The sequence below is a fragment of the Ochlerotatus camptorhynchus genome, unplaced genomic scaffold, assembly GCF_037179485.1.
Source record: "Ochlerotatus camptorhynchus isolate MF236.1 unplaced genomic scaffold, CSIRO-AGI_Acam_v1.1 ptg000201l, whole genome shotgun sequence".
Classification (NCBI taxonomy): Eukaryota; Metazoa; Arthropoda; class Insecta; order Diptera; family Culicidae; genus Ochlerotatus; species Ochlerotatus camptorhynchus.
Genome location: NW_027040691.1, coordinates 848371 through 864126, shown reverse-complemented (window position 1 = coordinate 864126; position 15756 = coordinate 848371). Strand labels below are relative to the sequence as shown.

General features: G+C 39.9%; 1 protein-coding gene across 1 annotated transcript in view; it reads left to right on the top strand.

Annotated features, from left to right (window-relative positions):
- Rab7 (RAS oncogene family member Rab7) overlaps positions 1-13114 on the top strand; it is a 45381-nt gene extending 32267 nt beyond the window's left edge. Inside the window, exon 5 of the mRNA XM_065223879.1 lies at positions 11631-13114. Coding sequence (XP_065079951.1) covers positions 11631-11720 — 90 coding nt within the window. The 3' untranslated portion in view covers positions 11721-13114. The remainder of the gene's footprint in view (positions 1-11630) is intronic.
- The last annotated feature ends 2642 nt before the right edge of the window (positions 13115-15756 follow it).

The following is a 15756-nucleotide window of genomic DNA, read 5'->3' as shown; positions in this document are numbered from 1 at the left end:
ATGTTCACTTGTTGCAGAATTGCTTCGCAGTCGATTCTTCCTTGCAGAGTATTGGCGACGGTTAAGGCTCTGAAAACATCTCTTCGGATACGTAAGGGCTCGATATTGATCAATTGGCAGCGATTCTCGTAGCTTGGAAGACGAAGTGGGTATCTCCAAGGCAGCTTACGGAGCGCGAAGCGAAGAAAACGTCGTTGAACAGATTCAATTCGCTCGGCCCCATTATTGTAGTTCGAGCTCCAGACAGCAGAGCAGTATTCCAACGTAGATCGTACGAGAGAGCAATAGAGCGATTTCATGCAGTAAATGTCCGTGAAGTTCTTAGTAATCTTGAAGACAAAGCCAAGCGTTCTGGACGCTTTGTCGACTACTTACGATATATGGTGTGAGTATGTCAGCTTTGAGTCTAGAAAAACGCCTAAGTCTTTCACGCAGTGCACCCGTTCGATAGTCGTGCCTAGTAGTTTGTAGTTGAAAATAATCGGTTGTTTCTTGCGTGAGAAAGTAATAACTGTACACTTATCTGGGTTGACCACCAGTCGGTTTAGACTACACCAGTCAGCAAAGATGTCAATCTGATTTTGGAGAGAACGGTAGTCGGCGAGTGAGCGGACGGCTTCAAACACACTAGCAAATTTGGCTGATAACAGGTTGCAAGTGTCTTGTTGATTTCCAGCAGTTTCACCATTAAAAATCATGGAAGAGGGTAAGCCGACTTCCCTGCGTTGCTCATTTACGAAGTTCCAGAAGGATTTCGGGTGTGATTTTATCCGCCGTTGAATCCTCCTTTGATAGCGTTGAAAACAGAGACGACTTAACCGCTTATACTCGTGGTTGAGTCTGACATAGTAGCATTTCAGCGGCAGTGTGCGGAGTTTAGTAAATCTTCTGAGAGCAGCCTTTAGTTCTTTTCAACGAGCGAAGATCTTTCGTCAAAAGGTTTGTGCAGCAATGTTAACGTCTACAGGATCTAGAATATGCTCCCAATCTAGGTTAGACAGCACATGGACGATACTGCGATGGTCAGCTCTACGGAAGTCATATGACACAGCGTTTGGAGTGCTGGTGAAATCATGGACAATATTATTTTCGATCACGATAACTAAAGCAGGGTGATGATGCACTACCTTGACTAAAGGTTCGGGTGCCGTGGAGAGCAAAGGAGATGTATCACGAGCACTCACAAAGCAGAGATCCAGGGTGCGGTTGTTTTCATTCAACAGGCCATTGGACACAATTGCGGTACTATAACTGTCCAGGAGCTGGATGGTTCCTACGTGGAAAGATGAACGCTCGTGATCAGGACAAAAGAAACCACTATGGGTTGGAGTCCATACAATGTCCGGTAGGTTAAAATCGCCAAGAACAATAACTTCGTCGGAAGGGCCTGCTTTGTCTGAAGAGGCCAAGACGGATCGACAATGTGCGTCAATAAGCTCCAAGTCACGGGTTCGATCTGGAGGAATGTACACTGCACAGAGAAGCAATTGACGATCACCAAGTTGAATAGTCACCCACATTTGTTCAACCCCCATTTGACAAATCGAATTGCGGACAAACGAAATGCTTCAGTGGCATGTCGGTTCGTCGGTGCCTGAAGTTCCACTCCTATCTCACAAATAACTCCCTCAACCGTCGCATTATCATGTCATGCCTGCTTGACATTCTGGCTCAAACTAGTAAAGTCCTCTCGAATCCATCTCAAACGAATTCATGTCGCAATCAAGCCCAGATAACTCAGCCAAGCCACCTCTTTCTAAGCAATCTCTCTATCTAAATTTCGCAAAGAAAACGAACTTTGTAGGCGGCTGCTATTAGACGGATCTCTCTGATTTGGTATTGTGTATATGGAATGACTACTGAATTATAAAAAAATATATGTCTTGACTTGATAATTATCCGCTCCTTCGTTAACATACAGTTACAGATATTCTTGAGTGAGTTTACTTCCGTGTCCCGATCAATTTTCGGTGAAATCCTACAAATTGCTAGAGTTTTAAATTAAAAAAAAAATAAAAACGGCATCAAAAGAATGTAAACATTCTTGGCTCTAGGCAGTGCTGCCAGAAAATATTGAAAAATAGGTTCTCATGGTGGTGAACACGGTGTTCCGCGAAAAAAAAATACCCATTTTCAAACCATGTATGCAGCTGTCAAAAAATAGGGGATTTTTGAAATCATAAAATGGGTGAAAAAATACCCATTTAAAGAATCAGTACACGGTTGAATAATGGGTATATTTTTTACCCACTAATGGGTGAAAAAACATTCAAAATATCATCGTCTCATTTCCGTCACCGATTCATTGGGAATGCAAACAGTTACTGTCCGCAGCATATTTAGCGAAAATAGACGATCTCCGGAAAGTGTTAGAATCCGAAACGTTGGAGAGGCTTACGGATAAGTCAATACAAATTATCCAATATGGTATTATAATATTTCGTGTAAAATTTGAGCGGAACACCTGCATTTATTTTCAATGTATTAGAAAGTTTTTTACATCAACGAGCGCTTGCATCCTCCATTTGTAAAAATGGGTATTTTTTCACCCATTTTACGGTAAACACAATTTAAGAAAATCGGTGAAAAAACACCCATTTATTGACAGACCACCCATTTACCCATTTATAAGCAAACCATAGTTTACCCATTAAATGAGGAGGGGCACTTTTAGCGGAAATGAGTATTTTTATACCCATTAATGGGTTTTCGCGAAACACCGTGAAGGGTGTTTGAGTGTGTCGAAGAGTGTATTTAATGTGTTTAACACAAGGTGGCAGAATGACTTACCGCCTGATTGGACGTTCTGTTTTACATGATATTAGATTCCCTTTCACAGATTTCAGAGTACGTAACTTTAGATTTTCCCCGCCTTTAGAAAATGAGCACCAATCATGTTAGGCAGTCCAAATGACCGAAGTAACAATCATGTACCCATAATTTCAAACTGTACGTTGGACAATTTTTGATCTATGATTATCTTAAATAAATGAAAGTAAATTTGGATGGGTGTTTTGTATAACATACAATGATAAAAGAGTAGTAGTTTTGTATCACTTAACTCGATTTGTTTACATTTGTTACTTAGGACCTTTTGAAAAGTTACGCGAGAATTGTTCATGCATTTTGTTTTGTATTTGTATGGACCGTAGACAATCACCAATTATCTACCCCTCCCCCCTTAACCTATATATGTAGTTTATGAACAGCCCCTTTAGAAAAAAAGAGAGGATAAATCAAAACAAGTTCACGATTATGTATTCCTAAATATACCTGTCGAGATTTAACTACAGTGTTCAATGTTCAGTCGGATATGTTGAACCCAGTGGCGTCTCGTCCATATGTGCACCTCGTGCACTGCACAGTCTCGAATTTTCAAAAAGTGAAATTTATATTTCATAAAATTTAAGAGGCAAAAAATTAATACTCAATCAAAACCATTTTTGTCCCCCCTATTTATTGGTTTCATATGGATAGTAACTGAATTGTCCACCACATCACTGGATAGTAGCTGAATTGCTTACCACATCGCTGCTCAACCTCCGTTTTACCCGCCACTGAAAGAAAAGTAAGTAAAAACAGAAGCGAGGCATAGCGAGCTTGTTTTCACGTACGGGTACGCTGGGATTTTACCACGTGCAGACAACTCATTTTGGGCTTCTATGGCGTGGCGAATGAGCGACACAAAACAAGCAAGGAAAATATGCCTTCGTTCTACCAAAGCCACCGCATGCTTAGTTCTCCCAGCCTGAGCACTTTTGCTTGTGCACCAGAAACGCTCGTATTTACAACCAGATCAGTTGCATATGTATTGAAGTCCCGTGAGCATAATTGCCGATGTGTTAGTGTTTATTTTGTGCACTTCTATCTTTGCACAGTTTAAAGAGAAGAGAATAAATTGGCATGTATAGGCAACGTCGAATTTGAGTTTCTCTCTGAATTGATTGAATCTTGGAGAGCCGTCATTCGTTGTATACTTACCTATACGCACACATCGAATTTTTAAATTTTTAAATTTTCCTACTACCTGACTGCATTACATTCAGTAGTCTCAGCACATTGATGGAATATTGTTCATAGCATAGTGCAAAATTAAATAGGAATCATGGAACAGGATATTGTTAATGACCTCCTGAAAAGACCGTTTGCCAGAAGATCCATAAAGGAAAAAATGCTTATTGCGAGAAAAGACGTCCCACGGCCAAAGTTGAACAACTTGAAAATGACATGTAAAAGAAATGATAAAATCATAACGCAGAACTTTGCCGAAAATGGACAAGTGGAAATTGTTGGTTGTGTCATGCTCGAGGAAATTGCGTGGGAAAAAGGAGCATTTCGAGGAAATCGCAATTGGCGTCAACTCTACGCTACTGCTTATGAAACGGTGAGTAACGATGACAAATATCATAAACATAAGACTTAAAAAGAAAATTAATGTTTCTATGCAAGAGAAAGCGAAACTGGTAGCAGAACTGTTTCCCATCATCATTTCGTTTATTTTTCATACAGGTATCCCCGTCGAAAGATTTGTATCCCATTTTTTTATTCTGCATCAAAATTGGCTTCTACTGTTACAGACAAAATATAAATAAAATAGGTGCACAACTAGTGAATCTTCTCACGAGACGCCACTGGTTGAACCCCCCGGTTCGACTTGGTCCCAAGCAAATCGATTAACATACCCCATTCTAGTCGAAATTCTAGTACTACACTATGTTTGTTTTGATTCGCTATGAAATTTTGACAGATAAAATGAGGGGCTAGTGGATTTTCCTATGTTTCGAGGGGTGAACCGATTAGCTTGGGACCGAAGATAGTACCAGAGCTGAGCCAAAAAGTTGAGCTCGTTTCTTCGGGACCTTCTGGTCTTAGAGTTACCTCTAAAGCTCTTCTAAATTTAGGGTTCTCATATATTCAGTTAAGTCCTTCAAACTTCAGGGAAGTCCTCAGATCTTCGAGAAAGTTCTTTGAACTTGAAGGAAGTCTCACGAACTTATGAGAATTTATACGAACTTCGTGGTACTTCTACGATATTTAAGAAATTCCTATGAATTTCAAAAAACTCCGAACTTCAGGGAAGTCCTAAGATCTTAAAAAAAGTCCTTCGAACTTCGGGGAAGTCCCATGAAATTCAGGCAATACAAACTTCAATGAATGAAAGACCTTAACGCTTCAGGGAAGTTCTACGAATTTTAGGGACTTTCTATGAACTTCAGCAGTCAGCCTTTTTAATAATAAGGGTTATTAAACCAGCGTTTTTTATGAAATCTTTTGTTCATATGATTTTGAAATCATGTTGTTATCAAAATTCCGCTAAATAAGATCCTTAATCGTTGACAATTTGCGGAAAATTTAAACAAACTGGAAATCCGTAAAATTGTTTGAAACAAAGGTTTGTTTGAAGAGTCCTCATTCATATCACACTTCGCAATTTCACTTTGGGATAAACTAGCCCGTTGACTAAAAATCTCAATAATAAAGTTAAAAAAATCGCAGTTTCAAAAACAGAAATCTCAAGATTTAGGGGCTTATAGATCTCTAAATTTCAGATTTCTATCGTAATTAATCTTGTAAGCAAAGATGTTTTTGCAAAAACATGGGTGAAAATGCTTTGCAATTATAGTTTTAGCACATAGAACGGAAATAGGCGCCATGATACGACGAAGTAGCGCGGCTCCCTACTAGCTTCTTTACAGCAAACAATCAGGTAAAGATTTCACGGGCATTCACAAGAACCTTAATACCTATTTTGGTTTGTGAAATTCCGCATTACGCATGAATGATGGTACAAGGATTCACTTTATTTTTTTATTGAAAATTGTTTTTTTAATACATGGTTTTTAAAACCAGGAAATTTTTAAATCATTGTTTCATTGTTCAAAATGGAAATTCACTTGCCACCCTGGTGTTCTTCGGCTCGTGAGAAAAGGGCCTAACAAGTTATTTATTAGGTTTTGCACAGCCGGGGTTAACCTCAATCTGATGACAGTTTAGTGGTACTGTTTACGTGGACTTAGTCGATTTTTTCTAAGGTGGATTTTCTCGATAATTTTTCAGACTGTAGTGAGATGTACACCACATTTCTGCAATGTTCATGAGCAACATCCTTGCAACGCGCTGTTCCTCGACAGTTTTCAAGTTAAAATTCGGAAATTTTAGAATTTTTTTTTTCGAAAAAACGATTAAGTGCTTGTAAACAGTACCACTAAACTGTCAAAAAGGTTCAGCCGATTAACACCACAGAGAACAGACGTAGAGGCTCGAACAATATTTATGTAAAAACTTGTGTAAAAATTCCTATTCAACTTAAGCGCTACTAACGGCAACTTCCCCACTTAAAAACTCTCTTGGCATCCTGAAGGCGCTGGCGTTGCACAAATTACACTAGACACTAAGTGCTAGTAGCGCCAAGTGGCAATTTTCAACAGAAAATTTATCGATACTAGCGCCAAATTGGTCGAAAGTGGAAAATTTATAGAGAAAATCAGGAGATACTTACACCACGTAACGGCGACGTTCCCACTTATTTTACACAAGTTTCTGACCGAACTTGAACGTCTGTTCTCTGTGTTAACACTGAGTTCATTCGTTACGTCACGCTGCGAGCATTACATCATGTGTTCATTTTTAGTAAACACGGCGCCGCTCAAAAGTCAAATTTTAAGTCACTCAGCACATTGTGCCGAAATTAGATTCGGCACTGCTTGGGCACATCCATTGGTACACCTTCGGCACAATCTCGTAGGCATTGGATTGTTTTAACTAAAATAGGAGCACTGATGGACAACTGTCATTGAAGTTGTTCACAAAATTACGTGCTGTTTGACTGTATATTCAGGAACATCTTCTAATTGAATATACCAGAGGAACTCAGACCAGCATAGATCTGAATACGAAAAGTAGGTTCTAGAGTGAGCTCAAGAGAAAGAGGCAGTTAATCAGACCCCATTAGTACCCTTAATTCAAATAATGCTGCAACTCACACAAAACAAACTGAAGAAGTCTATTTATCACGAGGGGGCGACACATCTAAATCTCAAGTTTAGATGCTCAACAAAACTCACACTAGCGATTCGATCTTTGAAAAATCTTCTTTCATTTGTCGCATCTACTTGCATCGCGCATCATCTTCTTGCAGGAAATCTTCAGAATCGTCAACAATCTTCTTTCTATCTACTCAGCGTGTGCGCAGCTAGCCACAGCATAACACATTTTTTTCTGCATCGTAAAGGGTGATACGGTCAAAATTTGGTCAAGGGAAAACGTGTGTAAATTGGTGAAATCGTTTATTTAAAAAATCAAATTAAATTTCTTTTTCAAGTTCAATTAGTATAAAATTCAGGAAAAATATTCAGTTAGGCTTCCGCTTTTCCAAATCCGAATTGCCGGGCCTTACGCTTGACCCCTGCCATCAGATTTTGTACAGCCACCTTGTCCACCTTCTTCGCCGCAGAAAGCCAGTTTGCCTTGAACTGCTGCTCGCCCTTAGCAGTTTTTTGGTCTTCTTTAGGTTCCGCTTGACAATAGCCCAGTATTTCTCAATTGGGCGGAGCTCTGGCGTGTTGGGAGGGTTCTTGTCCTTGGGAACCACCTGCACGTTGTTGGCGGCGTACCACTCCATGGCCTTTTTACCGTAATGGCAAGATGCCAAATCCGGCCAAAACAGTACGGAACAACCGTGTTTCTTCAGGAAAGGCAGCAGACGTTTATTCAAACACTCTTTCACGTAAATTTCTTGGTTGACAGTCCCGGAAGCTATGAAAATGCTGCTTTTCAAGCCACAGGTACAGATGGCTTGCCAAACCAGATATTTCTTTGCGAACTTTGACAGTTTCATGTGCTTGAAAACATCTGCTACCTTTCCCCTTCCTTTTGCCGTATAAAACTCCTGTCCCGGAAGCTGCTTGTAGTCGGCTTTGACGTAGGTTTCGTCGTCCATTACCACGCCGTCAAACTTCGTCAGCATCGTCGTGTACAGCCTCCGGGATCGCGCTTTGGCCGTCGTATTTTGTTTATCATCGCGATTTGGAGTCACTACCTTCTTGTAAGTCGATAGTCCGGCTCGTTTTTTGGCTCGATGCACGGTTGTAGACGATACACCCAGCTTATTTGCGGCATCTCGGAGAGAGAGGTTAGGGTTTCGCTTGAAACTACCAGCAACTCTCTTTGTCGTCTCAGCGGCTTCCGGTTTTCGATTTCCCCCCGATCCAGACTTCCTGGCTGTCGACAAACGTTCCCCAAACACTTTAATTACATTTGTAACGGTAGATTTGGCAACTTTTAGCGATTTTGCTAACTTTGCGTGCGAGTAGCTCGGATTTTCGCGATGCGCGAGCAAAATTTTGATACGCTGCTCTTCTTGCTTGGACGGCATTTTGACAACTGAAGAGTGAATTCCAAAATCAAAATAGGAGCAACATTCTACACACACACACCTTCAAAATGAGGGGTGTTCAGGTTTTTTAAATGCAAAATTGAAAGAAATACGTCAAGTTGATATTGACCAAATTTTGACCGTATCACCCTTTAGATAGAGTCGTCCCCCTCGATTTATCATCCTATAGAGTCGGTCTTCAACAATGTTCCCCACCGGTTCCGGCCGCTGATAGACCGTTGCTTTTCACATCACTAAAGGTTAGGTTTTTGGTCTACCTTTGAGGGCATTATAATATGTACCCTAAAACATAGGGCTTTTATTATCCTATGAACGCAAAACACCAACATTTCGCACACCCGCCGCTTACCGCGTTATCCTCAATCCAATTTATCCTAGCGATTTAAAACCAAAACATTCAAGGTGCCAAAAAAACGGCTTTCCGGGATGGGTATTTTCGAAACAATCGTACGTACCTGAGTACTGCGAACTAACTCAAAATGCTTGTCATCTGGGAGCCGAGTCAAACTGTCAAACTCGAGCCAAACATTCAAAAGAGCTCAGAAGTCACGTAGGTAGTTACTGTTTGAACCACAAGTAAAAGTGTTGCCACCTACTGAAAACAAATTAAGAATTATAATTATGAAACTATCGAAACATCAACCTTAGTAGGCGGATAATGTAAATCATCGAGCGTGATGCTCGAAAAAGTGTTTTTATTTGATATTAATAATGCCAAAACTGGGTTGCTGAAACAAGAATGTAATCAAACTTTATAAGAGTAATGTGAGCTTTGTGGGCAGGTGCACTCCCATCAATGAGATATACATACAGGAGTGGCACATGATAGTGCTTGTTTGTGTTTGAGAGCAATACTACCACAGAGAACAGACGTTGAAGCTCGGTCAGAAACTTGTGTAAAATAAGTGGGAACGTTGCCGTTACGTGGTGTTAGCATCTCCTGATTTTCTCTCTAAATTTTCCACTTTCGACCAATTTGGCGCTAGTATCGACAAATTTTCTGTTGAAAATTGCCACTTGGCGCTACTAGCACTTAGTGTCTAGTGTAATTTGTGCAACGCCAGCGCCATCATGTTGTCAAAGAGGGTTTTTAAGTGGGGAAGTCGCCGTTAGTGGCGCTTAAGTCGAATAGGAATCTTTACACAAGTTTTTAGAGAAATTTTGTTCGAGCCTCCATGTCTGTTCTCTGTGATACTACTAAGCATTTTCGGAGATGAAAAGTGGTGACGACACAAGAACCAACTCTCCGAACAAAAATCGTGATTGTGACGTCGAAACTTTATCACAGAGAACAGACGTTCAAGTTCGGTCAGAAACTTGTGTAAAATAAGTGGGAACGTCGCCGTTACGTGGTGTTAGTAGGGGAAATGACGGCTTCGGCATGACAGACTATTTTCGGCAACCCAAATTGAAACACTATTTTCACTGGATTTTCTTACGAAAACACTTCGCTGAATGCATGCAAACGATTCTTTATGCTTTCAGCTTCAATTTGACTATATTTTTCCCACTGAGAAAAAGCAATCTAGCAGGGTTTTCTTGAAATGAAACACACGCACTACAAATTGTAGCTGATTTCGAGTTGCCGATAATAGAACAGCAGATTTACATGCAGTTCAAATGGAACGGTTGCCGAAGAAAACTGATTGCCGACAATACTCGCTCTCACTAGAGAAGATTGGAGCTTTGTAAAAGCGTTTCAAAACAGTGTTTGACAATTCTTTCGACTGAAATTGTTAGAGCAGCTGGCAGCAAATGTTTGTAAACAAACCAATACTGCATATGTGTGCGTTCCATAGAGAAAAAGGCTATAGAAAGAAGGTCGCTGCTTAGGTTACCGAGAATACGTAAATTCCCCTATCTCCTGATTTTCTCTATAAATTTTCCACTTTCGACCAATTTGGCGCTAGTATCGATACATTTTCTGTTGAAAATTGCCACTTGGCGCTACCAGCACTTAGTGTCTAGTGTAATTTGTGCAACGCCAGCGCCTTCAAGATGTCAAAGAGAGTTTTTAAGTGAGGAAGTCGCCGTTAGTAGCGCTTAAGTTGAATAGGAATCTTTACACAAGTTTTTAGAGAAATATTGTTCGAGCCTCAACGTCTGTTCTCTGTGACTTTATTGTCTCTGGTGCCTGACGCTTCGGGTACACGGGACCACACTACCACCCATAAAGTTTGCCCCGCTTACTGATACATTCGTAAGAGGCACTGCCTCACCTATAGCACAGAGAACAGACGTTTAAGCTCGGTCAGAAACTTGTGTAAAATAAGTGGGAACGTCGCCGTTACGTGGTGTTAGCATCTCCTGATTTTCTCTATAAATTTTCCACTTTCGACCAATTTGCCACTAGTATCGATAAATTTTCTGTTGAAAATTGCCACTTGGCGCTACTAGCACTTAGTATCTAGTGTAATTTGTGCAACGCCAGCGCCATCATGTTGTCAAAGAGGGTTTTTAAGTGGGGAAGTCGCCGTTAGAGGCGCTTAAGTCAAATAGGAATCTTTACACAAGTTTTTAGAGAAATTTTGCTCGAGCCTCCATGTCTGTTCTCTGTGCCTATAGGTAAAGCACATAGCACTCCCATCACCATGTATACGTTATTTCTGGAGCAGAGGAGGATGAGCCAAGAGTTCATTTGACAGCATGTACCTATATACAATTTCGTGAGCTGTTTCAGCAAAACAATTTGAAACTTCGGAAGATTTTCAAGATGTTTTCTAGCTCACTTGAAAAATAAAATCGGCTGAGTTCGCAGTACTCAGGTACGTACCCCTTGATGCAAGCCCTATTGAAACTGATTTGAACTTGAAAAAAAAAATCAATAAATTTACTATGATTTTCAAAATATTTACATGGCAATTGCACTTCATAACTTCCACTGTCATTTTCTCAATGCCTACTTTTTTCAAATGGGACTGATATGGGATTATAGGCAGTGCAGGCGTTGAATCCTCTGGTTGTTAAGATGACGCCGATAGGATTCCAAGTCGTCTGATGCCACCTGTTTTGTTAGACACAATATTCTTCATGCACCTCGACCATATGATTAATTGAATCATCTAAACTAGGTTTTATTCTCCGGTTACGCCGATTATTTTTGCACTTGAAGATATTGTTTTTCAATCCCTCGTAGTAATTGCTTGCTCTGTTCAAACAGACACTGTTCAGGTTCAGATTAATGTTATCAAAGCTCTACTTCGTTACGTAATTCGTTTTCCTTTCTTCTTTGCAGGTCGAACTCTACAACGAATTCCCCGATCAGATCAAGTTGAACGCAGATCGCAACAACCGGACTCGAAACGGTGACAACTGCTCGTGCTAATAACCGCCTACCCGCAGCAAGGTAATAGATAAATTTCAATAAAAACAAACACACACTAACGAGACGGACGTGCTGCAAAATAACAACAGCAGCAGCAACACGTGTACGTGTGCGTAAGGCAGAGAAAGTTATTTGTAAACACACTCCACAGCAAAACAATAAACAACAGAAATAACAACAGTATCCAACAGTAGTAGATGATATCGACGTTTATAAACTAAATCAAACACATTATTCTTGATTTCATACGAACAAAAAAAAAACACACACTTGAAAATTTTGAAAGTCCAAAATTTATAACAAACAAAAACTAATATAAACCTAATTCTGACTTGCGCAGATCTCCCAAGGCTCCGAATTCTAATCGCGTCGAAAAAAAAATGAAAAGAAAGTAATCTTATGTTATACAGTACATTTTTTTTCTTGGTTCTTTTCACATTCGTAGGAAAAGATTAGAATCCAATAAGCAAGAAAACACTTTATCGGATGATGATGTATAGTAGTTGTTAAGTACATACTTTTTAAATAAGCATCAAAGCAGCAAATAATATAGACTCTTGAAATTGATTCCGCTTTCGCTGAGTTTCTTTTACTCCGCTGTCCACCACCTGATTGGTTGATGTCCCCCTGGTTAGTAGAGTAGTCGATTACAAGATTAGAAACATTGTTGGTCCCGTATTAAACCTGAAAATAAATTACCCATAATTTCGGTTCGATTTTTCATCAATAAGGCAACAACAACAAAAATCGATACACGGACTTAACTTTGCCTGCATCTGATGCTTATGATTAAATTATTAATTATTGAGAAATATTATTCGCTACCTACATAGAAACTAGCTAATAATTCAAGAAACAGAACAAGAACAAACATACAGCTGCAGAGAAATAAACGATCTATGTCTTAAACAAACGCTAACAGCAAACAGTAATAAACAGTGGTGTAAAGTTAATGTTTTGTGAACTGGATTAGATAACAATTGGACGAGCTTTGCGCTGAAACCATACAATTGTAACAATTTTAACCTTTAATGCTACCGTAAATGAGCAGGACAGTTGATATCATTGAAAGTAATACCTAGGTCAGAAAACAAAAACAAAAAAAAAACAGTAAACAGGATCACGTGCAATTGCAAAAATTAGAAAACAAAACAAATCGTAGCTATTATACACGCTAGTAACAGTTGATCATCCAAAAGAAAATTAATACAAAAAAAAATGAAATGAGTGAAAGGTAGTAGTATCCTTGTTTTGATTGTTTTTCAATACACAAAACATAGTCGGAAGGAATAATTTTATTACAAAATACTGATGGGCAATTGGAGGAAGATTACAGACAACTATTTAAAATAGATATACATAATGAATATAACATGAATAAAGTGATATAAAAACAGATGAGTTTCGTTGTTTATTTCAATCCGAAAGTTGAAGCGGCATTAATCGTAAGCAAGTGAGGGTTCAGCTACTAACTACTATTTATAGATACTATAGATTCCATAGATAAGCGGAGGAAAAGTATAATGTAGCCAAACGAACTGTCAGTTCGTGTATAACCAACGAGAAACGTAAATTTCACCTGAAAATTCAGGTAACTTCCTAAAGACAGTAATACAGTACGAATTACTTGCTACACTTAATATTCAATTGCATGGTAATGAATTCAACTGGATTGACTGGTCGAGTTAAGTGTTATACTGGTGAAAGTTAAGTGAAATTCACGTAGGTTTTACGACTGCGATTTCTTTTTAGTGCTCTTTGCTTATTCATAAGTTCAATATGGCGCCAATAGCAAATATGTGGACAATCCCTAGATCGTCTTCTTGAAGTTTTCTAAGCGTGAGTTTAATATTAATAATTTAATCCTTATTTATTAAATCCTAAATTAAATTGCAGAATGCGGAATCGGATTGATTGACCTCCTCACAATCTCAATCGTTATGATTCAAGATTTATTTCGACAAACGGAAGTCAAATGGAGGTTAAAAAAAGAAACGTGTGTAATCGATATTTGAAGATTTTTTTTTCCTTGATTTGTTTTCCGTCGATCTTGTTTTCCGTGCTGAGCACCAATGCTACCGACGCCAGGGAGGCAGCTCCCATACCTGGACCCTACCTATCTTCCCATCAACTCATGAACCGGGGAGAAATGTTATGCCTCAGAACATCCCGGCGGCGCCGACTGGGATTGAACCCAGGCCTGCTGGGGTGAGAAGTAATCACGCTAACCACTACACCATCGGCGCCGCTTATATTTGAAGATGTCAATAGACCAATACTTGACTTGTGTTCGTCCATTGATGAAGCCGTTAACTATTTCGACGAAGTTGTTAGCCGATTAATAAAGGATTGTGTGCCTCTGAGGAGACCTGCTCCAAAACCTGAATGTTCCAATGCTCGATTACAACACTTGAAGCGTGTGAGATCGAAGGCTCTTCGAAAATACAGCCAGTCCCCTAATCCATTCACCAAGCGATTATTTTCGTTGAAAGTAATTGCTACCGAATGTACAACCGTTTTCTAAACAAGAAGTACTCAAGACGTATGCAGACCAATCTCCGGCGTAATCCTAAACTATTCTGGACGTTTGTGAAGACAAAAAGGAAAGAGGATGGGCTAACACTTCTTTAGAGAAATGTAATGGCTGAGCATTTCAAGAGTGTTTTCAACGATTCAACGGCATCGTTAAGCCAAGTTGCTGAAGGGATCAGAGATACTCCCAGTGACGCGTTCAGTTTTGATATTTTCACGGTCACATTGGACCTCGTCGACTCTGCCATCCAGAAGCTGAAATTCTCGAACGCTGTTGGGCCTGACGGCATTCCATCGTCTATACTCAAAAGTTGCTCAACAGAGCTTTCCTCTCCGCTTTCAAAGCTGGTCAATATTTCGTTACAACAAGGTGTATTTCCCTCTCATTGGAAATCTTCGTTCATGTTCCCGATTTTGAAGAAAGGAGACAAACAAAATGTGGAGAATTACCGAGGAATTACTTCACTTTGTGCCTGCTCGAAAGTATTCGAGATAATCATCAACGACGCTTTATTTGCCAGCAGTAGAAACTACATTTCTCCTGACTGTAGAGTCCCTCCAGGAGGCAACAATCGAATTCACCAGAAGGAACACTTTCGGAACTCGCCAATAAAACTCGTTTAACCACTTTAACTTTAACAGACCGTTTTATTCACTACCAGTCGCAACAATCGTTCATCGGCTTCTGCCTCAATAAATCTCCCTTACACCGAGGCGCTCGTTTGTCGTCGTCCGTTCTCTCTCACTCTCCTTGATTCTTCCGCTCGATATACATAGGTCTCTTCCGGGGGTGGAGAATGGTTGCCATATTTACGTTTATCAACTCTACATCCCTTTTCTACTCTAACAAAAAAAAAAATAAAAAAAATAATCGTAGCTTCCTCCTCTACTGCTTGTTTATGCTGTATTATTAATATATCGTGCCGGCAACTTCTTCTCGCGCTTTGGACGGCTTAAAATGTCACGTTCTTCAACTTCATCGTGCAATCGCTTGTTCGGTGTCGAGTTTATCTTCAACGCTGGTGACACTTCAGGAGGATCCTCAGTGTGCTTTGTTCCCGTGGTCGAATCGCTCATCGTTACAGGTGATCCCATCTTTGGTGTATTCGAATGGTCACTAGACTGGAATTTTTTTGAAGTGGACTGATCGAGTTCAGTGTCAATCACCGATGGCCACTTTTTTAGATGAGAAACAGGGCGGCGGTACAAAACTCCTTCTTTGTTTGTGACAATCGCATCATTTCCACTCTTTTTGACCACCGTAAACTTGTCTAGTTTGAACTTAGATTCGAGTTTTCCGGTTTCATAATTTTTCAACATAACATCATCTCCAACGTCGATCTCTGACGGTTTTGCGTGTCTTCGATGGTCCGCGTAAAGCTTTCCCTTCATCTTCTTGATCGCGTCATTATCCCGAGCTTCTTCATCCCGACTCCAATATGGCTCGGTTCTCAGAGATGGAAGAAGATCTTTAACCGGTCTACCGGTCATCAGTTCCATTGGT